Genomic DNA, 27046 nt, shown 5'->3' with positions numbered 1-27046 from the left:
TGTCACGAACCTCGATCATCCCATCACCGCTCCCGTGGTTACCAAGGCTTTGATCTACTAACACGGGACGTGGCTCATGATCACTAGGAGTGTTCACCAACATCGAAAGCGGTTCGCTTGACTGACCCACAAACATCGAACGCGTTTCACTGCCGGCATCACCATCGTTGCGACAGTCATATGATGCTCCTTCAGTTTATCACGCAGAAGCTTCCCGCTACAGCTTGGCTCACATGACGATGAAGTGTTCGCCTCGATGTTCGTTTGCTGCATCTCATGATGAACACACTTTGATCGAGGAGTAGCTCACGATGTTCCTAAACCGAAGTTAAACGAAGAAAAACGCGTTTGAGCATTACAACGCTTTGCATGCTTTCAAACTAACAGCAAGCTTCACTCTCGATTCCGAATAACACATCAAAAGTATACTTACAATTCATTGACATAACGCCGTTGGCAGCAACATTGACAAGGCCTCGCTGGAGCACATGCGATCGCAAGAAGACCGTTGAAAATTGAACCGCGCAGTCAGCAGTCTCGCCCTCCTCCTCTCATTGCCGTGAAGCAGTTCCCCCTCCACTCGTACAGAGGTCTCTGACATGCTCCCATAGGGACGTTTTTCGGACCTCGTTGCTCGACGTAGCAAGTATAAGTTCTGAAGGCATCCCCACGGATCCCTCAATCGAGCCAGCGACGTTGGGATCTGTTTAGGACGTCCCCAAAACGATACGTGTTGTCGGGGTGCTTGTCTCTGTTATCTCATTAACATCATATGTGACATTCTTGATTGCAAAAGGAATATTTACCTCTGTCAGGGCAACTTCCCACATACCATCTAGACTTATGGGTTGAGAGAGCTTAACACGAAACTTGCTCATCGTGTTATTGGGAAATTCATTAGTGGAAGCATTCGAGAGCAGATTTACATAAAACTGGCTCGCCATTTTCCTCCTTTCTGGTAAACGTTAAGTTGCACGCACTACTTTTATATGCAACTGGTGTGCCACTTGTTTTCTAAGTCGAGGAAAATCTCGAGAGATGTGGTTCGAAATAGTCACCCTGAAAGAGCTTCACTTTTCCACTTCAGACGTTACACACACACCGAACATGCCCCCTCGCGCACTTTTGTCCTAATTTCGACGCCTGATATCTCTGGCTATAGATGTCCCTGATCGCAATACTTGGTATCAGCTCACTCAGCTTTTAATGCTCTTTCATTTGATATATCTATCCTGCATATACTTCCTAGCGGCATGTGCTGAAATAGGCAAATGTTTAGGCATATTTCGAAATAAACATGGATTTTGCGCGTGTATTTCTCAAAAAGGTTACACTTGATTTCAGGTATATTTTGCCAGGATATGGCCCGATGTTAGGCCTTTCATCTAACGAAAAAGCTTCTTCTCCAAAGGCGTATACTGATGATTAGCGCGTTAAAACGCGGCCCCACTGCGTATACGAACGTGTCGGAGATATCTACAGCCAGAGCAAGAAGCGTCGAAGTTTGCACAAAACTGCGCGACAGAGCATGTTCGCCGCTTTTTATACGATACAGTGTTGCACCTGTGCGCCTAAATTTGCGCTCGGAGTGCTGGCAGGTAGGTATAGTAAAGCACAAAAAAATTGCACTCCGATATCTTTTAAAACTCAGGATGTATACACGTGCAAACACGGCAAAATTGCAACAATCGAATTCAGGGCTGGATTTCTCGATTTTTTGCACGGAAAGTATTCGAATGATTAATTTTACCAATGTTGATCATCATCTGCGATGAGCGTCTAAATATATATAAAAAATCATGAAAATTCAAGAAGTCCATGGGACCTCCCCGTCTGAGCTAACCTGGAACCGGCCTACAATGATCTTCTGGCTAACCTTTTCAGTGACTTCCATCTTTCAACAGTCTAACTTAACTGGCAACGAGTTCCAACTTCTATCTCTGTTCCATATAACCTCTGTTAAGTGAATATTTGTGAACTAATAGTACATATGCGGGACTGGTGCTTATATACTTTCAATGTAACACTCTTTTTTTTTCATTGCTGGTGAAGTGATGCATTAAAGAACCCATGTATCTTGTGACTACGATGCAATAAAGAGTTTTCTACAATGACATATTGATTTTGTTTTTAAAAATCGCGCAAATTAACTCTTGTTTGGGGGTAGGAGGTACCCGTAAGTGTGCATTGGCTGCCCCTCGGGAAATCGTTGGGGTACGATACAGGCTGCCGATAACGGACCATTAACATCCCCGTGTTGCAAACCGTATGCCGGACCATGGTCGGGAGCCGACCCGACCAGGTCGGCGCGCCAACGCGCCGACGTTGCGCCGAAGCGCCGGCGCACCGACGTTGGGTCGTCGCGCTGTGCTGCCTGGGGAGGCATTCTCAGAGATTATTTTTACTGATGTCAATCGAGTGATCAATTGAAACAAATACAAGACAATAATTATTTCAGGCAGTAACTTTCTAAGCAAGCGAGAAATATTTAAAAGTTTTCCTATAGAGGAAATTGACAGAAACAATTAATATATCATGCATACATAATGCCCAACTCATAGAATATCAATCGAGTGAACACCTGAAAAAAAGTCAAAACACTAATTAATTCAGACAAATCATTTCTAAGCAAGCAGCGTGAATACACCACAGAATCTGTACAGAAACTTGTCATTCAAAATGAATAAACAAGATCAACAAGTGGGTTCAAACGCTAAAGTGAGTGATGAAGGCCGACGACCCCAACATCAAGTTATGGAAGGGAGGATTCTAGCGTGGTCTTGCACATAGAATCATTGAAAGCACACGTTTTTTCTTACTCATCATATCCTTTTGTAAATCATTTTCGATAATTCTCACGACGGGTGGATATTAATAGCATTCTAAACCAGATAATAAATTTTTAATCAATAAAATGAGCGTAGATATGCTTTTAATTAAGTGTAGAGGCACAATCGAAAACAGAACAGACAATTGCTCTACATTGAAGAGATGGACGGATTTTGTACTCGTTACCATAAGTTGTGAGAAGATGTGATAAAAAACTGCTTCGAAAAGGAAGAGCCTCGAAACGATTCAATTATCGCTGCATTTCAATACGTCCTAGACATGGTCGTATTCGGAGATATGGTACAAACTACAGAATTGAAGATGCAAGAATTTGTATGCCGAATCTACAATAGTTATAAAAATATCTGCACATCAACGTCGGAATGGCCACTGGGATTGATGGCGGGGTTTTTGAGGTTTGCTAATGAAGAATTGAAGGACACTAGACCAGTTGTAATTGTAATCATTGCAATGGGCATTGCGTTCATCAAGAAAGCAGTGAGATCAAATTATCATATACAAGCGGTCTATATCGCACGATTCATTACGGATTTGTTGAAATTACACATATCTGAGATGGAAAGTACATAAAATCTTATCACGTGATATATTCCACTACCACGGCAACGCAATTATTTTCTTCTACCAGTTCTTGCAACGATGTCGGATGAGCAGAAGTTCAATATTGTTGAAAAGGTCTTATGTGTCATCACTTATTGAAACTCAACGAACATATCAACTGTGGTGGACCACCGGACGATTTTCATCTAATACTGTCTTGTATGCCATTCAAGAATCTTCGTACAAAGAAAGGAAACATCAATAGGAGATTGTGCAAGTTCATCGCAACAAAGTGCAAGTTGCTGAAGCGATACAAATGCGGCGACAACGTATCGATTGCATTAATCAACGCTGGATTCAAGCGACCGATAATAAGACATTATGTAATACGTTCCGAATTCATCAATCAAGACAACAAAGGAAAACTTCAGAGTTTGGAATAGGACAATTGTAATTTATCGAAATAATATCATCAATATAATGAATCTTTAAAAAATGCAAGAAATAGTATACAGTTTTGACTTTGAAAATCTAACCAAGAAAATGATCTTTAGTGTGGAGTTTGCGTTTTACCACGTTATGAGCTAAAAACTTATAATAAAATTAAAGTATGGCCTTTCCATTTGTAGTGCCCGGATGCTATAACACTAAAATCAGGTGATAGTTTTTCAGTATGGGCTACGGGAAACCTCGAGTACATTTTGTGAATTGGATGTACGTTTATGTGTGACCTGTGCTGATCTGCTAATTATAATTAAGATAACATATCTTCGATTGTGTTTATGCATAATGCTCATCTTCATTGTATATTGGTTAAGCATTTCTGACGACAGTTGTGTGATCCACCTCTCCCAAAATCTGATTACCACTTAGAATTTATTTCATATACGTTTGGGTGCTGTGTGTTACGAAGATTACGTGATTAGAAATGTAGACTTCGCCTGCACATCATGCTTGTAAAATCCTCCATTTGCACCGCGGCATTTGATAATAGAATCCTTTCAACATATACTGTCAAAAGATGTTATAGACATACTTTGAATTATAGATTTGTCGTTTGCTCATGCATAAGAGGTCTAGTCCAGCTGTTTGAGAAATATACATGCATTGTGGAATTTTATTCATGAAATATGATAAGTTTTCATAAAAGATTAGTGTTCCTCTTTTGTAATCAAACACTGATGTATCATGCCTTTAAATTTCAATGACTGATCCTTCTCCGGCAATTCTGTCCTTCGGGTGTTGAAGTTGTACAGAGTGTAGTCGGGTAAACCCTATTTGATGGTCAGCTCTGATTCCATATGAGAATTCTTACACATGGTGTGGAATATTCGTTTCCTTAGCGATCATTGTTCTCAATCTAGCCATGCTAAATGCAAAGTGTTTTTCATTGTGATGCGTAGAATTCATTATATTGATGACAAAGATTACATTTATTATTTCAGTTATATGCTTGTTTATTTCGATAAGAGTAGTAGAGACTGGGTCAGAAACAACGGCATACCTAAACGCCGGCACCCCCGCTAGGGCAGCGCCACCGTCGCGCCGACTTTTTTCGCGTATTTTTCCCTGCGCGGCACGTGTGGGGAGGGTTGTCCGCGCGCTTATCGGCAAGGGAGGGCTGCGCGTGCGCTCATCGTAGCATATTTTTCAGCCTGGGCAGACTTCTTTGGCCATACTTGGGCCGACTTCACATATTTTTCCGATACAACAGGTGAGCGGTTTACATGCAGAGACATGCAAAGAAGGATCATACACAAAAAGTCAAAATATATTTATTAATGCCAATCAAGTTGAGATATATTTATTAAAGTCAATAGTGCTGGGAATTGTGATGCCAATCAGGTGAAGGAGAAAAACCCAACCGAAAAACCTTCACCAACTGTAACAGGGTAGGGCTCGGGTGGAGGGCTGCTGTGGTGGGCGGAGCGTGACCGGAGGGCTGCGTGTGCTCTTACCATTCACTCTGGGCTGACTTCTTTCACAATTTTCCTACTTGGGCGTCCATGGCCGGAGGGCTGCGTGTGCGTTTACCATTCAGCCTGGGCCGCCGACTTTCGTCATTTTTCAGCCTGAGTCGACTTGAATCGTAATTTTTCCAGCTACAACAGGTGTGCAGTTTACATGCAAAGGATAGCCATACACAAAAGTACAAGTGAAAATATATTTATTAAAGTCATTAGGAATTATGTTATGACTCCGCGTGAATGGGAAAAACTTAGCCAAAAATCTGAAATAGAAGGAACACAATACACGTAACAATACTTATTACAGGTATGATACATTAGTATTGAATAGGTATCACAAATCAAACACAATATTTTTATTAGTGGAAGTTTTCAATGAATTAGAATTGATAGCGCATTTAATCAAAGAAGATATTCTTAATCAATACGATTACAATCAAAATTACAAATTGTATTATAAAACGTCTAATATTCCTATACGTGAGAACCATCAGTGCAATAGCGGGAAGTTCTGATAGTTGTATGCAGTTAAATGTGAACAGCAGAGACTCTGGAGGACTATGGGACACGAACACAAGAGGAAATAAAATCTATACCACTACTTTGGTTAATCAAACAACATGGTAATCTATCATTCAGAAAATGAAAAAATCAAACTCATCAGGAGATAGACATGTTAAAATGAACTTCACCACATAGCACGCTCCTAGCCAACAATCAGAACAAGAACGACACGAACACAAGAGGAAATAAAATCTATACCAATACAAAGAAGATATTCCACTTCACCACATAGCACACTCCTAGCCAACAAACAGAACAAAGAACGACACGAACACAAGAGGAACTAAAATATATACCAATACAAAGAAGATATTCCACTTCACCACATAGCACACTCCTAGCCAACAAACAGAACAAAGAACGACACGAACACAAGAGGAAATAAAATCTATACAAATACATTTGTCAAACTCATCAGAAAATATACATGTTAAAAATGAACTTCACCACATAGCACGCTTCTAGCCAACAACCAGATCTAATGATATCTACCCTGATTTGTTGACGACGGGTGCCGATAGATGTATGGAAGACCATGGAATACGAACGACAAGAGGAAATAAAATCTATACCACTACGAAGAAGATATTCCTAATCAAAACAACACAGTAATCTATCATTCAGAAAATCAAACTCATCAGAAAATTAATATTCCTATACGTGAGAACCATCAACGCAATAGCGTGAATATCTGTCATAACATTTTCGAGCCCAATAGGGAATCTCAATTTCACATTACTCAACTTTAATTTCTTATTAAGTGAATAGCATAGACGTAAGGAAATAATGAGAAACAACACAATCATCAGCTACAATTAATAGAGAGCCAAACCTGCGCACCATCCAACACATACAGAAATAATAGCTAATCAATGTATCAATGGCGAAATGGCACAGACCTAACGCTGAAGAATAGAGGAACACGCGGCGACACGTAAACATCAACAGAGGAAAATAATCTATCATTGAACCATCATAAAATCGATCAATATACAATTTTCATTCTAACAAACATTACGAACCTTGATGGAGGTATCCAAGACATAGGAAATATGCACGGTTTTCACTCTTTTCCTCAAAGCCGGGAGACTTTATGTCTATATCTATGTGACCATAGCACAGCGTATGCTTTATCACTCAAACGGTTAGGGGCTATATTACTTTGTCCAGCAAACGAGGCGCTGAAGAGGTCAGATAAGAGAGTTCAAAGGCGATACAGTTTATTGTGCAGCGCAAAGAGATGTCGATATCACTCGCTGGGGTCACTATCTTTTCGCATCCTTTCCCTGAAACGGAAATCTTTCGTCAAAGTGGTTGACAAGTCGGCTAAGTTTATAGAGATGCGATATTGTTATTGAAGATGTAAAGAAAGTCCAAATTATTAATTGGTAGCAATGATACTCAATCAAAAAGAGAAACAAAACTAATTACATCAATTTTTGTAATATCTTGCAACAGAAATTTCTAATGGACCACACAGAAATATCAAATGTGAAATGCAACTCAGAGTTATGAGGCATTCCAATCTTAGAGGTACTTACTTATGTCATGCGAGTGAACAATTGAAGCAAATGCAAGACAATAATTATTTCAGGCAGTAAGTTCACAACTCATAGAGTATCAGACGAGTGAATACTTGAAAGAAAATCAAAACAATAATTCTCACAACAGGTGGAGATTATAGCATTCTAAACCAGATAATAAAATTTTAATCAATAAAATAAACATAGATATGCTTTTAATTAAGTGTAGATGTGCACTTGAAAACAGAAGAGACAATTGCTCTACATTGAAAAGATGAACAGATTTTGGTACTCGATACCATAAGTCTCGGGAAGATGTGATAAAAAACTGCTTCGAAAAGGAGGAGCCGCGAAACGATTTCATTATCGCTGCATTTCAATACGTACTAAACATGGTCGTATTCGGAGATATGGTACAAACTACAGAACTGAAGGTGCAAGAATTTATATGCCGAATCTACAATATTTATAAAAATATCTGCACATCAACGTCGGAAGGGCCATTGGGATTGATGGCGGAGTTTTTGAGGTTTGCCAACGAAGAATTGAAATACACTAGACCAGATGTAATTGTAATCATTGCAATGGGCATTGCGTACATCAAGAAAGCAGTCGGATCAAATTATCATATACAAGCGGTCTATATCGCACGATTCATTACGGATTTGTTGAAATTACACATATCTGAGATGGAAAGTACATAAAATCTTATCACGTGATATATTCCACTACCACGGCAACGCAATTATTTTCTTCTACCAGTCTCTGCAACGATGTCGAATCAACAGAAGTTCAATATTGTTGTGCAAGGTCTGATGTATTATCACCTGTTGAAACTCAACAAACGTATCAACTGCGGTGGACCACCGGACGATTTTCCTCTAATACTCTCTTGTACGCCATTCAAGAACCTTCATACAAAGAAAGGAAGCATCAATAAGAGACTGTGCAAGTTCATCGCGACAAAGTGCAAGTTGTTGAAGCAATACAAACACGGCGACTACATAGCGCCTGCGTTAATTAACGCTGGATTCAAGCGCCCAATAATCAGAATAAACTATTTAATGTCTTCGGAATTCATCAATGAAGACAAGAAACGAAAACTTCGGAGTTTGAAATAGAACTGTAATTTATCGAAATAAACAAAGTGTATAAGTGAAACAGTAATTGTAATCTTTGTCATCATTATAATGAATTCTTCGCATCACAATGAAAAACACTTTACATTTAGCATGGCTAGACTGAGAACAATGATCGCTAAGGAAACGAATATTCCACAATTTGTGTAAGAATTCTCATATGGAATGAGACCTGACCACCAAATAGGTTTTACTCGACTACACTCTGTACAAATTCAACACCCGATGGACAGAATTGCCGGAGAAGGATCGGTCATTGAAATTTAGAGACATGATACATCGGTCTATGATTACAAAAAGGATCACTAATCTCATGTGAAAACTTATCATATTTCATGAATTAAATTCCACAGTGCATGTATATTTCTCAATCAGTTGCACTATCCCAGACTTAGTAAAAGAAGAAAAGGGCCCTTTGACAAGCAACCCGATTGGAGTGCGGAACAAATAAATAAATATTTTTGTCAACACAGTTGTCCATTGTTTGAGTAGGAAAAAGGAGCCGTCCAAGGCTTGCAGTGGGGGCCAAGATATGGCAAAACGGGAAATAAGGCAAGATAACCGATTGCGGCGAGTCGTTCGCGACAACTTTTACAATCGCATTGGGGTTCACTGCCTGGGAGATAATACGAAGCCTTCGCGAAAAGCGAATCTATGATCAGATGCCACAATGCAAACGAAAGATTTTACGAGCACGACGTACAGGCCAAGTCTACGTTTCTAATCACGTAGTCTTCGTAACACACGGCACACAAACGTATATGAAATAATTTCCAAGTGGCAATCAGATTTTGGGAGAAGCGGATCACACAACAGCCGTCAGAAGTGTTTAACCAATGTACAATGAAGATGAGCGTTATGCATAAACACAATGGAAGATATGTTATATTAATTATAATAACCAGATCAGCGCAGGTCACACATAAACGTAGATCCAATTCACAAAATATACTCGAGATTTCCCGTAAACATACAGAAAACCTATCACATTATTTTAGTGTCATGGCATCTGGGCACTACAAATGGAAAGGCCATACTTTAATTTTATAAGTCTTTAGCTCATAACGTTGTAACACGCAATTTCCACACTAAAGATAATTTTCTTCTTTAAATTGATAATAAAATGATCAGTGTTGTAGAATGTGTAATTTCACAATACGCAAGCTTTAGGTCGCTCACTTTGACGAGCACTCTTTCATGATGTCAGGGAATTTAATCGAATGGATTGATATTTTCTGTATACACTATAACATAATGCGAATTCTTTATGTCGCGGATATTAAAAGTTACGAATATTTTTCGAACGAAAATTTACTTAAGACTCGAAGAAAGGGTCACCCGGGTCGACGAACCCGTTTCCAGAAAAAGCAACACGCTCGCGTGCGTGGAGATAAGAAGAAAATTATCTTTAGTGTGGAAATTGCGTGTTACAACGTTATGAGCTAAAGACTTATAAAATTAAAGTATGGCCTTTCCATTTGTAGTGCCCAGATGCCATGACACTAAAATAATGTGATAGGTTTTCTGTATGTTTACGGGAAATCTCGAGTATATTTTGTGAATTGGATCTACGTTTATGTGTGACCTGCGCTGATCTGGTTATTATAATTAATATAACATATCTTCCATTGTGTTTATGCATAACGCTCATCTTCATTGTACATTGGTTAAACACTTCTGACGGCTGTTGTGTGATCCGCTTCTCCCAAAATCTGATTGCCACTTGGAAATTATTTCATATACGTTTGTGTGCCGTGTGTTACGAAGACTACGTGATTAGAAACGTAGACTTGGCCTGTACGTCGTGCTCGTAAAATCTTTCGTTTGCATTGTGGCATCTGATCATAGATTCGCTTTTCGCGAAGGCTTCGTATTATCTCCCAGGCAGTGAACCCCAATGCGATTGTAAAAGTTGTCGCGAACGACTCGCCGCAATCGGTTATCTTGCCTTATTTCCCGTTTTGCCATATCTTGGCCCCCACTGCAAGCCTTGGACGGCTCCTTTTTCCTACTCAAACAATGGACAACTGTGTTGACAAAAATATTTATTTATTTGTTCCGCACTCCAATCGGGTTGCTTGTCAAAGGGCCCTTTTCTTCTTTTACTAAGTCTGGGATAGTGCAACTGATTGAGAAATATACATGCACTGTGGAATTTAATTCATGAAATATGATAAGTTTTCACATGAGATTAGTGATCCTTTTTGTAATCATAGACCGATGTATCATGTCTCTAAATTTCAATGACCGATCCTTCTCCGGCAATTCTGTCCATCGGGTGTTGAATTTGTACAGAGTGTAGTCGAGTAAAACCTATTTGGTGGTCAGGTCTCATTCCATATGAGAATTCTTACACAAATTGTGGAATATTCGTTTCCTTAGCGATCATTGTTCTCAGTCTAGCCATGCTAAATGTAAAGTGTTTTTCATTGTGATGCGAAGAATTCATTATAATGATGACAAAGATTACAATTACTGTTTCACTTATACACTTTGTTTATTTCGATAAATTACAGTTCTATTTCAAACTCCGAAGTTTTCGTTTCTTGTCTTCATTGATGAATTCCGAAGACATTAAATAGTTTATTCTGATTATTGGGCGCTTGAATCCAGCGTTAATTAACGCAGGCGCTATGTAGTCGCCGTGTTTGTATTGCTTCAACAACTTGCACTTTGTCGCGATGAACTTGCACAGTCTCTTATTGATGCTTCCTTTCTTTGTATGAAGGTTCTTGAATGGCGTACAAGAGAGTATTAGAGGAAAATCGTCCGGTGGTCCACCGCAGTTGATACGTTTGTTGAGTTTCAACAGGTGATAATACATCAGACCTTGCACAACAATATTGAACTTCTGTTGATTCGACATCGTTGCAGAGACTGGTAGAAGAAAATAATTGCGTTGCCGTGGTAGTGGAATATATCACGTGATAAGATTTTATGTACTTTCCATCTCAGATATGTGTAATTTCAACAAATCCGTAATGAATCGTGCGATATAGACCGCTTGTATATGATAATTTGATCCGACTGCTTTCTTGATGTACGCAATGCCCATTGCAATGATTACAATTACATCTGGTCTAGTGTATTTCAATTCTTCGTTGGCAAACCTCAAAAACTCCGCCATCAATCCCAATGGCCCTTCCGACGTTGATGTGCAGATATTTTTATAAGTATTGTAGATTCGGCATATAAATTCTTGCACCTTCAGTTCTGTAGTTTGTACCATATCTCCGAATACGACCATGTTCAGTACGTATTGAAATGCAGCGATAATGAAATCGTTTCGCGGCTCCTCCTTTTCGAAGCAGTTTTTTATCACATCTTCCCATGACTTATGGTATCGAGTACAAAATCTGTTCATCTTTTCAATGTACACTCTAAAAACGGTGACACTTTAGTGACACATGAAATTGGTGTGACACTTTGGGGCGAGCCCAAACTTGGATTTGGAATGCGTCACAGAGCGAACTTAGTCCAAATGAAGTTTCCGGAAACGCGTTTTTGTTGCCACCGAAGTGGCTGAGGTGTTGTAGATGACTACTGAAGCCTGGGAGGGCGTTTGAACACTGGAGTTGTGAGACTTGCCGCAGCTGCGGCCGTTGCCCGTGACACATGGTTTGATATTTTCGCTGTTTGAACGCTTCGAATCTCTATGTTTTCTCGTTCAGCTACCAACAATGGGCAAGTCTTTGACCAGTTCAAGCGAGGACGCTCACGAGGTTTTGTCGCGTCCGGTTTTATCTGCTAATGTAGCTTTTTTATCTCGCTTTCGGGAATACTGTGACGACTTAGACGTTGATGTTACTGGAACATCTCGAGGAATCTGTGCGTATGACCTATGCTAGTGCCTGTCATATATGAGGTCACACCGTTCACATCCGTGTGCACCGCAGGATGGTGCATCATGTGAGGGCATCCTTCAGTGAAGCACGGACGTATCGGTAAGTTATTTGGGGTTTGTTTTCTTTTCGGAACGACGAACGCAATGAAATCATGTGAATACAGGGACGCTGGAGGATAAATTGGAGCAAAGTGTGCCGCATTGTCTCTGTGCCTCTGCCCCTCTGTCGAACGCGACCACGCTTTCGGAAACCCCACCTTGCTTCCCCTAAAGCATTAGGAAATACTTGACTTTATGCATGTGAAATCGTTACCAAGCAGACAATCGCATCCGCGCGTCTGCACCACGGGCACGACGCGTATTCGCGTAATGAGCGTCCTTCACCAGTGCATCTGTGCGCCATAATTCTTTGACATCCGAAATCGCAAGTAACAGCCATGGAGAGAAATTGAAAGGTTTTTGAGCAGCTCCCGAGAATGGAGGCTTTGCGGCCTGTTTTTCTTCATACTTCATTGCGCCGTTTCTTGCGATTACGTTCTGCATTTCGTTTGTCTTCACTTCTCTTTTTTAATGTGTCGTGATCTAAACTGACCACTTATTTTTAGGACCTGCAGAACCCCTACTAGGAAATTTCAGAATAGCGTGTGAGTCGCCAACGCAAGCGCAAATGAAGCTCTTTTGCTAATTATTCAGTTACCATGCTTCCCTTCAGGACACCCCTGTATTTCGAGATGCCGTTCGAGCAACGATTGCCATCTTAGTCGGGGTTCTACGGACTCAAGCAACCAGGAGGGTCTTGAACTTCGTGCTTGCCGCGGGATTACCTCGCAGTGTATCGATTCTGAAATAAAATGTTTCTCTTTTCACGTGACCCCTAGCATGTGAGCGTGCCTTCCACATACGAGTACATCAGGTGTCAGTGTCCGCTGCATGTTTCACCCATCTCTGAAGTCTATAGAGCCACATTCTGAGAGTCTTCTGCATAAAAGTTAAGTATATGTCTGATATTCTGTCTCATGCTGTCTCGGACGCTTTGGATCCTTCCCCGTGTGGGCTGGTGGGAGCGCACTCAATGCACTACCAGGGTTGTCAAGATTGAGATTGAGACAATACACTCAGTTTTTATGCAACCTTGCGATGTTGCGACCACGAGGGCAACGTCATGACTGACGCCGTGAGGGAATGTCCGTCCTGTGCCGACATCATATGACTCAAGGTGTCTGAGGAAAACCCAGGAAATACCCCAAGCGGCACAGCCGGCATCTCTGTGAGGCCGAGAACCGCAAGCCCTTTCGCTAGCACCACCAGCACAGTCGTGACCACGACACCACCTGCACTCTAAACACAGAGCTCATCGCATAGCACGCCGACCGCCACCATTGTACAGATCGATGTCTTCATCACTGTTAGTTTGTTGAAAACGCGAGGGTAAGCCATTTCGGGACACTTATCATAACTGCATAAGTGTCCCAAAAAGGCTTGCGCCTGCTATTTTCAGCTAACCAACAGTGATAAATGCATCATTCTGTACCATATGGTTGGCCTTCGGCGTGCTATGCGGTGAAGCTCTGTTTTTAGAGTGTGCGACGTCTTTTGTGACACTTGTTGTGGGAGCTCTCGTGACACATGCTTCAAAAAGCAAAAAGGAACAAAAAGCGTCTGGAAGTGACACTTGAGCAAAGCGTCACTTTTTTGCAAAAAAGTGACGCTTGCAACGCGTCACAAAAGTGTCACCATTTTTAGAGTGTAGAGCAATTGTCTCTTCTGTTTTCAAGTGCACATCTACACTTAATTAAAAGCATATCTATGTTTATTTTATTGATTAAAAATTTATTATCTGGTTTAGAATGCTATAATATCCACCTGTTGTGAGAATTATTGTTTTGATTTTCTTTCAAGTATTCACTCGTCTGATACTCTATGAGTTGTGAACTTACTGCCTGAAATAATTATTGTCTTGCATTTGCTTCAATTGTTCACTCGCATGACATAAGTAAGTACCTCTAAGATTGGAATGCCTCATAACTCTGAGTTGCATTTCACATTTGATATTTCTGTGTGGTTCACCTATATATAAAACTTTTTGTCAAGATATTACAAAAATTGATGTAATTAAATTTGTTTCTCGTTTTTGATTGAGTATTGTTGCTATCATTTAATAATTTGGACTTTCTCTACATGTTCAATAAGAAATATTGCCTCTGTACAAACTTAGCCGACTATGTCATCCACTTTGACGAAAGACTTTCGTTTCAAGGAAAGGATGCGAAAAGATAGTGATCCCCGCGAATAATATCGGCATCTATTTGAGCTGCACAATAAAATATATCGCCTTTGTATCTTATCTGACCTCGAGAGCGCCCTGTTTGCTTGAGGAAGGGAAAGGAATATAGCCCCCAGCCCTTCGAGTGATAAAGCATACGCAGTGCTTTGGTCGTATAGACAGAGAGATAATGTCTCCGAGCTTCGAAGAAAAACCGAGATCCTCTCATGGGTGCCTGGGTGTTGGATTCATAAAACAAAGTAAGGTTTCTAGTGTCTTTTAGAATGAAAATTGTATTGTGTTCGATGAGAATATGTCACGAGGATGATTTTATGATAGTTAAAATGATAGCTTATTCTCCTCTGTTGTTTTGATTAAGAACAACTTCTTTGATTAAATGTGGTGTTATAGATTTTATTTCCTCTTGTGTTCGTGTCGTTCGTGTCCCATGGTCTTCCAGGGTCTCTGCTGTTCACAGTTAATTACATACAACTATCAGAACTTCCTGCTATTGCAATGATGGTTCTCACGTATAGGAATATTATACTTTTTATAATACAACTTGTAATTTTAATTGTAATCATATTGATTAAGAATATCTTATTTGATTGAATGTGGTGTCCATTTCTCGTTTTGATATGGTATTGTGTAGCTATTATTTCCCTAAATGTTGAAGGATATGTCGGATTGGTTCTATATTAATGCTATCTGTTGATCATGTTGATTCGAATTATTTCCCTATGTCTGCGCTATTCACTTCATAAGAAACTGATTAATTAAATTTGTGTCATGTTGGAATATTAAACTTAGCTTCCATATTGTGCTCGAAATTACTTGCATATATCAGAACTTGTAATTAAAACTGTAATTAAAACTCCTGTGATGCAGTAATGGTTCTCACGTCTCCGACTTTTTAAAATACAATTTGTAATTTTGATTGTAATCGTATTGATTAAGAATATCTTCTTTTATTAGATGTGCTACTCCATTTTAATTCTAATCATTGAAAACTTGTGTGTATGATTACAGTTTATAAAAAATATTGTGTTTGATCTGTGATACCTATTCAATGCTATTGTATCGTACTTGCAATAAGTATATTCTTTGTTACGTGTATTGTATTGTGTTTCTTCTGCTTCACGTTTTTTTGCTGGGTTTTTCTCCTCCACACAGAGTCACAGCATAATTCCTCGCACTATTGACTTTAATAAATATATTTTCACTTGTACTTTTGTGTATGGCTATCCTTTGCATGTCTACACTTGCATGTAAACCGCCCACTGCACACCTGTTGTAGCGGAAAAGATTTGCGAGGGAAGTCGGCCCAGGCTGAAAAATACGCTACGATAAGCGCACGCGCAGCCCTCCCCCCGCCGGTAACCGCACGGACAACCCTCCGCACACGCTCCGCCCGCCGATAAGCGGGAAAACATTCGCGAAGGGCCCAGGGGTCACCGGCACAGGGGTCAGGGGTCAATGTTGCTAACTCTCATCTCCGCTTACGCCCAACCATCTTTTACTGATAATGTCCCCGGAAAAAGTGTTGCAGGAAAAAATGTCCCCTGGGAGAAACGTCCCCGGAAAAAATGTCCCTGAGTAACATTCACTTTTGGTACGCTTGGATTGGTTGACTTCGGACGTTGGCTTTTTACTAGGACGGTGTGAATATTTGGATTTTTGGAACACCGATGCGAGTAATCGTATATCTTATTCCATTTCCGAATCAAATATGGAATTCAATGTTCGAATTCCGAATCTAATTGATGTGTCTTCTAAACCGAATATATTTTAATAGTCCCGAAGCTGCACATGTAAGGCCAACACATGGAGGGCATAAAACAGAGTGAGCGCTATATCAGCTATATACTTACGCATACATACCGTACATGTTTATATTCCAACATATCCGGTAATATATCCGAAATGGTTACTCAACGAGTCGCTTAATTTATTCGTATTCAATTCCGTTTTAAAATGACTAGTCACACATAGCATTTATTTGCCTAGGGGGTCGCTGTGAGTGACCAGGGTCAGTTTTGGTGCATTTACTTCGTTGTTTCTTGCAATAAAGCGGCCTGTACGGTCATGGGGCTCCCGAGACGCAACGCGTGACACCGCTAGACATATTGGAATACATTTTTCCCTGTCAATTTTGTTGCTCCCCCCCCCCCCCGCATTTTATTTTCCTTTTTACACATCACCCTGCACGTCGATCAGCACACTCTTAAAAAAGAACTTGACATGCTCCTAGCCGTTCCGAATGACATCTTCTCTCCTGATTTGTTGAAACTGGGCGGCGTACGCCTTTCTGTGACACTTTACATTTGTGTTAATTAGCAGAGAAAATGTTTTTCCGTGTCAGCGCCGCGAAGCAACTGCTGCTGTACGCGATGTACAGGCGTGGACAGAGGACAGCAGGAAGGAGGGTGAAGGGGGTTAGTACGCGTCCAGGGCCGACATTCGTCTGGAAAGTCTGCGGGAAAACCCAGTGAAAATGTCAGACAGCACAGCCGGTACGGGGATTCGAACCCGCGCCACCTCCCAGTCTCGGCGTGAAAGGCGTGAAAATCATCCTAACCGCTACTCCACGCGAGTTGGTACATCTGTGTCATCAGCTGTGTGCGAGCTGTGTCATAAGGCTGTGTCATAAGGCCTAAAATCTACAGTCGCAAACTCCCGGCGTTCTGATTGCACACCAGTCAGTGTGACGTCACGCAGGATATACTTCTTAGTATAAGAAGAAAGAAACAAAATAAGAATATCCCAGCCATGTGCGCACGTTGTATCAACAAATGTGGCAATTGATTGGAGTGTATTATCTACGCGAAATCGTGAGTGGAAGTGGCCCAAGCTTTCCCAGCAAAAACACTTAGTAAGTGGTTAGGCATTTTAGTATTTATTTTGAGTCCGAGGACTTTAAACCGGGGACTTCGCAACAATTCCACGCGTACCAAAAGTGGATGTTTCTCAGGGGACGTTTTTTCCGGCGGCATTTTTTCCAGGAGACATTTCTTCCGGGGACATTTTTTCCGGTTCCCGTCTCCTAGGGAGATCCGAATTTTCGGGAAAGGATATCCCCAGGAACACCACGGGAAGTTTTGTTCTGTTTGGGCATCCCAAGTCCACTTTGCTCACTGCAGTGCTGAGAGCGCATTGTCTATCTATGATGGAGCGTCACTGTAGCAGCACTGCTATTTTCACTGACGGATCGACGACGGCATCAAGTTCAGCATCTGCTTTTGTGGTTCCACTGCCCAGGAAAGAGCGCATGACTGTCGCACAAAACATCTTCAACAACAGCAGAATTGGTAGCCATCAGCTGGCAATACGTACGTAGTGGCACAACAGTCACCTGCCGAGTGGGTTGTATACAGCGATTCAAAAGCTGGACTCCAAGCCATACTTTCATTCTTGGGAAATGGCTGTATGACACCAACAGTTCGCCAAATACTCCATGAATACAACACGTGTAGAGTCACCGGCCACAAAGTAACTTTGCAGTGGATTCCTGGACATGTGGGTATAGGAGTGAATCAAGCTGCAGATGAACTAGCGGACATAGCACACCTATCTTCAACACTACATCCGGTGATATACACAAAGTCAGATGTTACAACTTCACTAAAGTCATTGTCGGAGGAACTGTGCAGACGGCGATGGGGTACAATTGCAGAGTGATTCGTCGCTGCTACATCGCATAGATCCGGAGCTAAAGTTCTGTGTTCCGTCTACGTTACCGCGCTCTGTTCAGACGTTTTTACACCGGTGTCGGTTGAATGTGCTTTATGGCCGTCATTTTCTTCATAAAGTTGGAAAAGCCGACTCATCTAATTGTTCGGTTTGTGCAACGGTGGAAGATAGTGAGCATATTATAATGCACTGTACTAGGTATGCGTCTCAAAGAGCTACACTTGCTCGACTCGGTGTTGGGACTTTGTTCACCGAACACGAGGGATGCTGCCTTGGCGGCACTTGTGAAATTTGTTCAGAACTGTGGGATGGACACCGCCTTTTAGGATCCTCTGTGCATGATCTTATGATAATTGTGAATAGCGGACTGCTAGTGAACATGTGAATAGTGGACTTCTGAATAGCGAACATATGCATAGTGAATAGGAGGGGTGGGGGGTGAGAATTTATGTTAGGAGTAGCAGAACAAGTCGGGAGACGAGTTCAATTTCTCCTCTCTTTTTTTTCGTTACAAACAAACAAACAAGCAAACAAACAAACGCGTTGACGAAAAAAGACCTTAGGAATAAGAATAACAGCAACAACAACTCTATTTCATGAGACTATGAGATGAGGCTTGAGAACATTTCAGAGGGAACAATGCTCTCCTGTGGATTTCCCGTGGAAAACCTGAGGTGGAGATCCGGACGTCCACAGGATGTGACCATTTTGGGGAGCTGACGTGTAGAGGATGTCCTGTGGAGCTCCGCGTGGCCGCAGTTTTGATTTCCTGTGGAAGTCCTGCTATGATCCTCAGAGGTCATAGCAGGGACATGTATGGGACTGTTATAGCTCATGCACCCACAGATGTCTCAGCAGGATTACCAGCCTTAAGAGACACATATTCAAAATGCATTGTGTTTTTATTTGAACGTATTGCAACAGCATCTAACACATAGAAAAACACCGTAGGAAGTAAGAACAATATGTTTTTAAACGCTACAAATGGCAGGTAGCATATGGGAATGCAGTGTTAATTTTCAACGGTCACCAGGCTCACAAATTCTGCACAGCGTACTTGTGCAATTAAAACGCGACACCCCGCAAAAAAAAAGTACAGGCACTCAGTCAGGACCAGTGCACATTTGTACATTAAAAAAAAAACAGCAACAAGAGATTGGGCTACTTAGCCGAAAAACTTTGGAAATGAAGTCGTATTCGCTTCCAAACAGAAAACAGACACCGCCCAGACAGAACACTGTGTCCCATAATATTCCCAAATCGATCATCCATGTCCGCATCCTGGGCAGATGTCCCAGGGAAGTCCCACGAGGATGCGAATATTTCCTCTTCAAGTGCCGTGTTCAAGCTGTCCGGCGACGATCCGTCCAGGACTGGAAACGGATGCACCTGCGCCGCGTCGCCGGTCGCAACGGTCGTTGCACGTTGCACTGTGAAGTGCAAACATTGTGCAATCGCAACGATGCCGCAGGGCCTAATCTGCGTGTAGCTTCGGAATTGAAATTGTAGTGGTAGAGGGCTGGATTCAGTTTTTTTGGCGTTTTTTTAGCTTATTTTGCAATACGCCATGCTGGAGTACGTTTTCGCAAGCGTCTACAAGTACGAGAGCCCTGTTCGCCTGTGGTCAAAATGAAGGGTTAGATATGCAAGTTTGTATACGATTGCGTGCACAAACAACAGTGATGTGAGAAATTGCTTGGCGTATTAGGTCACTGTGGAGGTATCTGTTTCTTACTCATTCTGTTTGAGAAACTGAGTTGGTTTATGGTCGAATTTGTGCTGTGCATCACGGAGCCGATTTGGACAATCCGTGGACAAATCGCAACGGGACCTCCTGCGGATATATGGCTACGGATATACCTCCCAGGGAAGTCCCACGGAGATCCATTTTCGGATATGGACATTGGGATCTATTTCGGACGTCCGTGGGAGATGGTGTTCTGTCTGGGATCCTTCACGTGAAATTGGCTATGCGGAAAATAGACGTTTCTGTAAAGACTTAGTCGCCGCTCAGAGCCACAGTTGCTTCGCGGTAACACGGAATAAACAAAATAAGATAAATACTTTGTGCCATCCGACGCCTTTCTGAACAAGTTTACCTGCGAACTAATGTATCCATAAACCAAGAATTTTTGCATATGCGCTTCTCATAACCCATGTGCAAGTTACATCTTATGCTGTATATTCTCCCGGTTTTGTGAACAGAGTAATGAAAACGCTTTTGGCTATTTTGGCTATCTTTTCTTTTATGCGTTGGCTATGTTTTGGCGATTTTCTGAATTCCCGAGTTTGGCATCTGGCAACCCTGACACCGTCCCCGTCCATCTTGCGAGTTTCAGATTTGAGCAGTTTGAGTTCTTGAGTTCGGATGGACGTTTTAAATTGCGAACTGCTGTGGATTGAAGGAAGATGTTACCGAAAAATTTGCTCGGTTAGCGAAAGTACAAAAAAGAAGACCTGTCGTAAGTGCCTGAAGCATACACAGCTATCGTACGTTCAACAAAGGCGCTGTCAAAGCTCAACGTCCTTTGCCAAATGATGTCAAAGACGCAGTTTGGCAAATGCATGGGTGTTGTAGGCAGGGAAAGGCCTCCAAAATTTTATGAACAACAAGAATAGACTTCGACAACGGCACTTAGACGTTGCCTGCCGATTCCTCGACACTGCCGCACTAATCTAACCTAAACTAACCTAAAGTATCATAAATAAACCGAAACTAGTGGTATTTTAGGTTAGTCTAGTGCGACTTTGGTAGTTTGCCTCGCCTCCCGAAAACCAATTTCGACAGTGAAGTGAAGCTGACTTGCGGAACCGTGAGTTATGAATGAGCCTATCGTTGACAAGGAAAACGCGGAATTTCCAAAATTTTAGCACAGAATTTGGGTTTTTTTATCATGGGAAACTAGGATCCCTGATGATCACCATTAACATAGACGTCGTGGACGGTCTCATAAATGGGTCCATAGGCGTTCTCAAGCATATTGGGACCTTTGTGAATGAAGATTTCAATGTACCACATCACGTCAATCACACATCAATGTACGGCGACGACGTACCACAACCGTTTACTAATAGAGATGGTGAGACAGTGGAGTCCATCGCGAACATACGCCTGTGGATTGACTTTGGAAACGTCCAGATCGGTCGCAAGTCTCGACTCAAATCCTGACCTCACGTTCTCAGCAAACCAAACACACGCAGTTGCGACTGGACCCCCATCAATAAGCGCACTGTCAACATCAGTCTCAGTAAAACGGTGAAGTGCAAACAACAACAGTTTCCTGTCGTTCCGGCGTGCGCAATCACCATACACAAATCCCAGGGTGTCACGTTTGATCGGATTGTCTTCAAATACGACAGCGGCCAACAGCATCAGCTTGTTTATGTTACTCAGAGTCAAGAGACTATCGAGGGCTTGTACATGCTGAACGTCTTGTGGTTCCATCACAGACGTTGTTACAGCAACATGCCGCATATGAAGGAGATCGGAACCGAGTACCGGCATCTCCATCATCACTGGCTCGACGCCATCACTTCGCGAGATCACCTGTTCTGCAGTCTCCGGACGCTGCGTTGAGCATACACAACTGTAACATCATCCCAACCCGTCCCGACTCGTCGTCACATGACATCGGTATCCTCTTGTTTTAATCGCTAGCACCTTACATTGCCACCAACAGCCCTCATCCGTTTCTCGAAGTGGACGCCCACGTACGGATAATCCTATGCGGCTACTTCAATGTGGACATAACGCAGAACAGAGGAGGAGTGGACGAGCTGCCAGGCACGTGGAACAAAATGAGCACAACAAAGAGACTTGGGTACCAAAGGGGGAGAACAACTTGGGGGCAAGAAATAAGAAAAATGAATAAAAGTAGAGGGTTGACGTTTCGAGCACTTGCTCTTCATCGGAACCGAGGCAAAATTAATCAGAGAGGACAAGAGTGGCATGCTGCCCAGCCACCAGGTGGCTACACGACACGTGCTGAATGGATGACGTGTAACACACTTTCAGTAAAGTTAAAAACCAAAAACAAGTCTATCGTTTAAAGGAGTACCGAGGGCCGTACAAAAAATTTTCAGATTAAGACGTCTGATGAAAGTGTGTGTGTCATTTTACCGAATGGCGCTAAAGGTTTTGATGCGTGCAATTTGTTTCCCAGAAAAAAACTCACATAAGCATGGTCCGCGCCTTCACCCTTAACTCGCCATGCCGGGTATTACTAGGAGGAGAAGGTATGATTGCACATCACCGATGACGTTATAGGGAGAACTCGTTCTGGTTCACCGGTCAGTGGGGGTCAGCGCCTTGTCCCTTTGCCGCCGCAAACCAGTTTTGCCAGTTCTCCCGGGGAATTGGGGATAGAAGGAGCGGCCGAATCATTACCGAGCTAGGAGAATGGCTTTTTCAGAACCCTGAACAGCCAAGTAGCAGACAACATTTCTCTAGACCAATCAGTGAGCGTTCTCCTTATAGCGTCAGCGGGAGGTTCCAGGCAGATCTCAGGCTGGTACTGCTCCTCACCGCCGTTGCGCACAGTCGCCTTTTGAGACGTACTTTAAATTCAATTTCTGCGATAATTATGACTCTGTGGTGTGAATTACTTCACATGGTCTTTTGTGCCACACATAAACTACATAAAGCAGAAGTGCCTGAAATCCTCCAACATACTCAAAGTTTTATCCCATCGATCGTGGGGAGCCAACAAAGTCATACTGTTGCGGGTCTAGGACTCGGTCGTACGATCAGTAATTGAGTACGGGAGTGTCGTGTATGGCTCGGCACAGCCTTCAGCATTGAAGGTTTTGGACCCCATCCACCACGAAGGCATCCGACTCGCCACCGGTGCCTTCTGGACGTCCCCTGTGAAGAGTTTATATGTTGAGGGCAATGAATGGTCGCTCGAGAGACGGAGACAATTTGAACATGTGAAGGCTGCGCTAAAGTACAGATGCCAGGGCAATGACCCAGTTGTACACTGTAGTGTGAACCCCGCTCTGGAGCGACTCTTCCTTGCAAAGCCCTCTGTTGTACCCACGTTTCCGTTTCGCGTGCAGGCGGCGAGTTCCCGTCTGGGATTCAGTCCCTGTGGCGTTCCCCTGCAGCAGGCAGTCCTCGATGCTGCCCCTTGGCAGAGACATCTCATACAATCCAATTTAAAAATGACACAGTTTGACAAACAATCCACTGCACACACTGCCATTCTCCAGGAATTCCTGGAGATTCACCATAACTTCGGGAACCACCATGCAATCTACACTGATGGGACCAAAGTAAGCAATGGTGTGGCGGCCGTTGCCCTTGAAGGTGATTCTATTATGATGGCACGCCTGAACACGAACGCCACAGTTTTCACCGCAGAGCTTTACGCGATTCTCCTGGCTCTGCGGCACATTCAACAAAACGACCTTCAAAATTCAGTAATTTATTCCGATTCGCTAAGCTCTGTGCGTGCGCTGCTTTCATGCTATGAAAGCAAGAATCACCTCGTCAAGCGAGTGCGAGCGCTTGCGACTGAACTTTGTTCCCGAGGCTTTTCAATCTGTCTCTGCTGGGTCCCCAGCCACACTGGGATCCCGGGGAATGAACGAGCTGACCGTGAGGCTCGGCGAGCATTGGCACAACGTTGCACACAGTTGACATTATGAAGTTTTGTTAATCTGCAAACTGGTACTGTCAGTGATGTCACCTGAAATTAGAATAAAGGGCTACAATTTATTAGACATAAAAGTTAGAAAGTAACAGTTACACGTGAAGGGAATATAACATAGAAGTGTGAACAAATAAAATGTAGATGGATGTAGATTGTTTGCCAGTTGAGCGAGACTCTCAAGATGAAAAAGTGAGAGTCTACTGCACATGAAGGAACTGAATGACCTTTACTTTGAACTTTACATCATTGTTAACTTCGATATGCTGGTAATGCCATTTGCATGGTAGTCATTGCTCAATAAGAGTTAATTGAAAGATGTCAGAATGGGTCGATCACAACCAATATTTTCTTTTTACTTTTTATTAGGAATAAAGTATTGGACTGCAAATTATGCCAAACTGAGAAGCATGATAGTGGGCAACTAGGCAACTAAAGAACTCATTCTTTCCAGTTGTTATCACTGAGTGGAACCAATTACCCAATGAAGCTGTTGTATGTGACACGTTGTCTACCTTTCTTTCTCTTATTGAAGCTTAATTTTCATTGACAAAGCTTCGCTTACAAGTTTGTTGATTTATATTTATACAATATTTATCTGTATTTGTGACTCTTGCCTATGTCTGCCCCTCCTCCAACGGCATTTTAATGCCAGAAGTATCATGGATAAATAAATCAAATAAAGATTACGCTTGAATGTACCATTCTTTTACATGAGTATTATTCATGCAGGATACAACAGTTACGAAGATGAGCCAGTCTGCATGATACCAAATTCGGTTTCTCAGGTAGCAGGTGACAGTGGAACCCGTTCAACAGGGTACTTCTGCGAACACGTTCCAGTGCCCCAACAGTTTTTGGCGTATGTATCCATTCTTATGAAACAGTTGATACAAGTGCTACCGTGAAGCTTGAAGGGGTTGCAACACTTTGTTTCAAGTTATGCTGGATAAAATGTAAAATGCAATTACTGTCTCTCAAACTATAAAACGCAGAAAGAAACGCCGGACAAACCTTAAGCACAACATGACAAATTTGATGACCATAGCGTGCTTTTGGTTGTCAAGTGCGGCGTCTTCCAGCAGCGTATTTCACCAGTATACTAGTATGAGCGGTAGTGGGCCGGCAGTTTGTCTCTCGACCGTCGGCGGTTGTGCAGTATTTGGGTACTTCTTTCGCGTTTGTGCAATGCAGTAATAACGTCAATATCGACTCTACCGAGAGCCTATATGACTTTTCCGATATTTTTTTTAGAAAAAGTGCACAGATTATGCAAATAAATACAGTAATTATGGATAAGTCAATGAGCCCATTTATAAATCTATAAGCAAGAAATAAGAGTTTTATGTTTAGAAAGTTGAAAATATCGCTCACGGACAACAAAGTAAAAGCAAACGTCACAGAAGTTTGTGAATGTAGTGACAACACAAGTCTTAATGCTCTTGTTTGAACAACATACAACGTGTTCAAGTGTGTTATATATGCGAGTCCGTACCTCTAATGCATAATTGATGTGTGTCTGAATTAATGCATGATATATTAACAAAAGCATCTGGACAGGTAGGATATGATTAGCTTTAGACCAGGAGCGATCTTATTGTGAACATTTAGAATATGTAGCTTCCAGCTAAGGTTTTCGTGTATAGTAATGCCCATAAACTTTGTAGATGCTACTCTGTGTATCTCATTTGCTCCAAGGTAAAGTTTACAGCAAATTGTTCCAATAATTTGCTGGTAAGGATGAAATATAATAAAGTTAGACTTACTAATATTAGGGACTATTCTATTTGCGGGTAGCCATGACGAGTATCTTGCAAGAACAATGTTTGCTTTAGAGAAGAGTGACTCCATATCTCTCGCTTCTACAAAGATGTTAGCATCATCGGCATATAGAATACAGATAGACTACAAATACTCAGGTAAATCATTAATATATGCCAATCAATAGTTCTTGAGAATTTAATAAAGAAATATCTTATTTTTCAGTCGAATCTGTGGTGCAAAGCATGTGCGGCGCAACCAGATTGAGAGGGAAACAAACACCAAGATAGATGTACCTGGGAAGGACACAGATGGTGATGTTGGTAGGTGTGTCATACCTTAATTCCTGACTTTTCCGTTCCATATGTCTGCAATGAGCCTCCAGGTGACAAACTGACAATACTCATGCCTAAGTATTGCGTTCCCACATGAGCCGGGAAGGCTTCTGTGACCTGAATTCACATAATTTTTTAAGTAATATATCAGTTTTAAATTGATCGTTATCTTTTAACTGGTAAAGAGATCATATATCACAGTATTGGCGCATTATAGCCTTAGTTGCTCATGCGCCATAACAACCCGAATCATCATCAGCTTCTGTGACCCTAAACTTTTTTAATTTTTTATCGCTTGAAGTGCTTTCTTACATCAAGGGTTTCCTGCATGAAACAATCTTTTTTTTTGTCTACATATCAATACAATAGAAAGTGGAAGATAACATGTGGAAACCCATAACAAAGTGCTAGTGGGGGTCTCCAAACAAAAACGCTATACATAGATCCACTCGCAGCAGCAATAATAGAGATATGATCATTAGTCAGTAACAGATTGTCAATAGCAGATAATGCCAGATTATCATCTAGAAATCAATAATCAATAGCCGATATAATCATTAAGGGGGTATACGGGTATCAACTCCAACTCGTGAAAAATTTAAAAAAAAATGATTTTCTGGAAATCATATTTTTGGTAAGAAAAATGATCGCAAAAAAGTGATCGCAAAGTATTTTTGTTCAAATCCGCCCCAAAGTGCCCCAAAATTCATTTTTTCTGACACATGGTAGCAGGCAATATCGGGAAACTGCCAAAAAGTTGTCTTTTTTCAAACAGCCATATCTGGGGAATGACACCACCGAGCGACACTATCTTTGCACCAATCGAAAGTACTTTTTGTCCCCTTCAAAGTTCCCGCGCTCCGAACTCCACAGACGGAGAGGGAAAGTCCCAGGGTCCCGAAGTGAGAAATCCATGCCA

The 27046-nt window shown here is 41.8% G+C and overlaps 1 protein-coding gene across 2 annotated transcripts in view; it reads left to right on the top strand.

Annotated features, from left to right (window-relative positions):
• Positions 1 to 14402: 14402 nt before the first annotated feature.
• Positions 14403 to 27046, top strand: part of LOC135396552 (activating signal cointegrator 1 complex subunit 1-like) — a 56888-nt gene continuing 44244 nt past the window's right edge. Inside the window, exons 1-3 of one of the 2 annotated variants that reach the window (XM_064627594.1) lie at positions 14403 to 14950; positions 24764 to 24893; positions 26018 to 26115. In XM_064627594.1, coding sequence (XP_064483664.1) covers positions 14881 to 14950; positions 24764 to 24893; positions 26018 to 26115 — 298 coding nt within the window. In that variant the 5' untranslated portion in view covers positions 14403 to 14880. Of the gene's footprint in view, positions 14951 to 20682; positions 20843 to 24763; positions 24894 to 26017; positions 26116 to 27046 lie in introns of those variants that run through there. The other variant, XM_064627593.1, reaches the window with a different exon arrangement.

Source organism: Ornithodoros turicata, chromosome 6 (genome assembly GCF_037126465.1).
Source record: "Ornithodoros turicata isolate Travis chromosome 6, ASM3712646v1, whole genome shotgun sequence".
In the NCBI taxonomy this organism is placed as follows: Eukaryota; Metazoa; Arthropoda; class Arachnida; order Ixodida; family Argasidae; genus Ornithodoros; species Ornithodoros turicata.
This window is presented reverse-complemented; position numbering and strand designations above follow the sequence as displayed.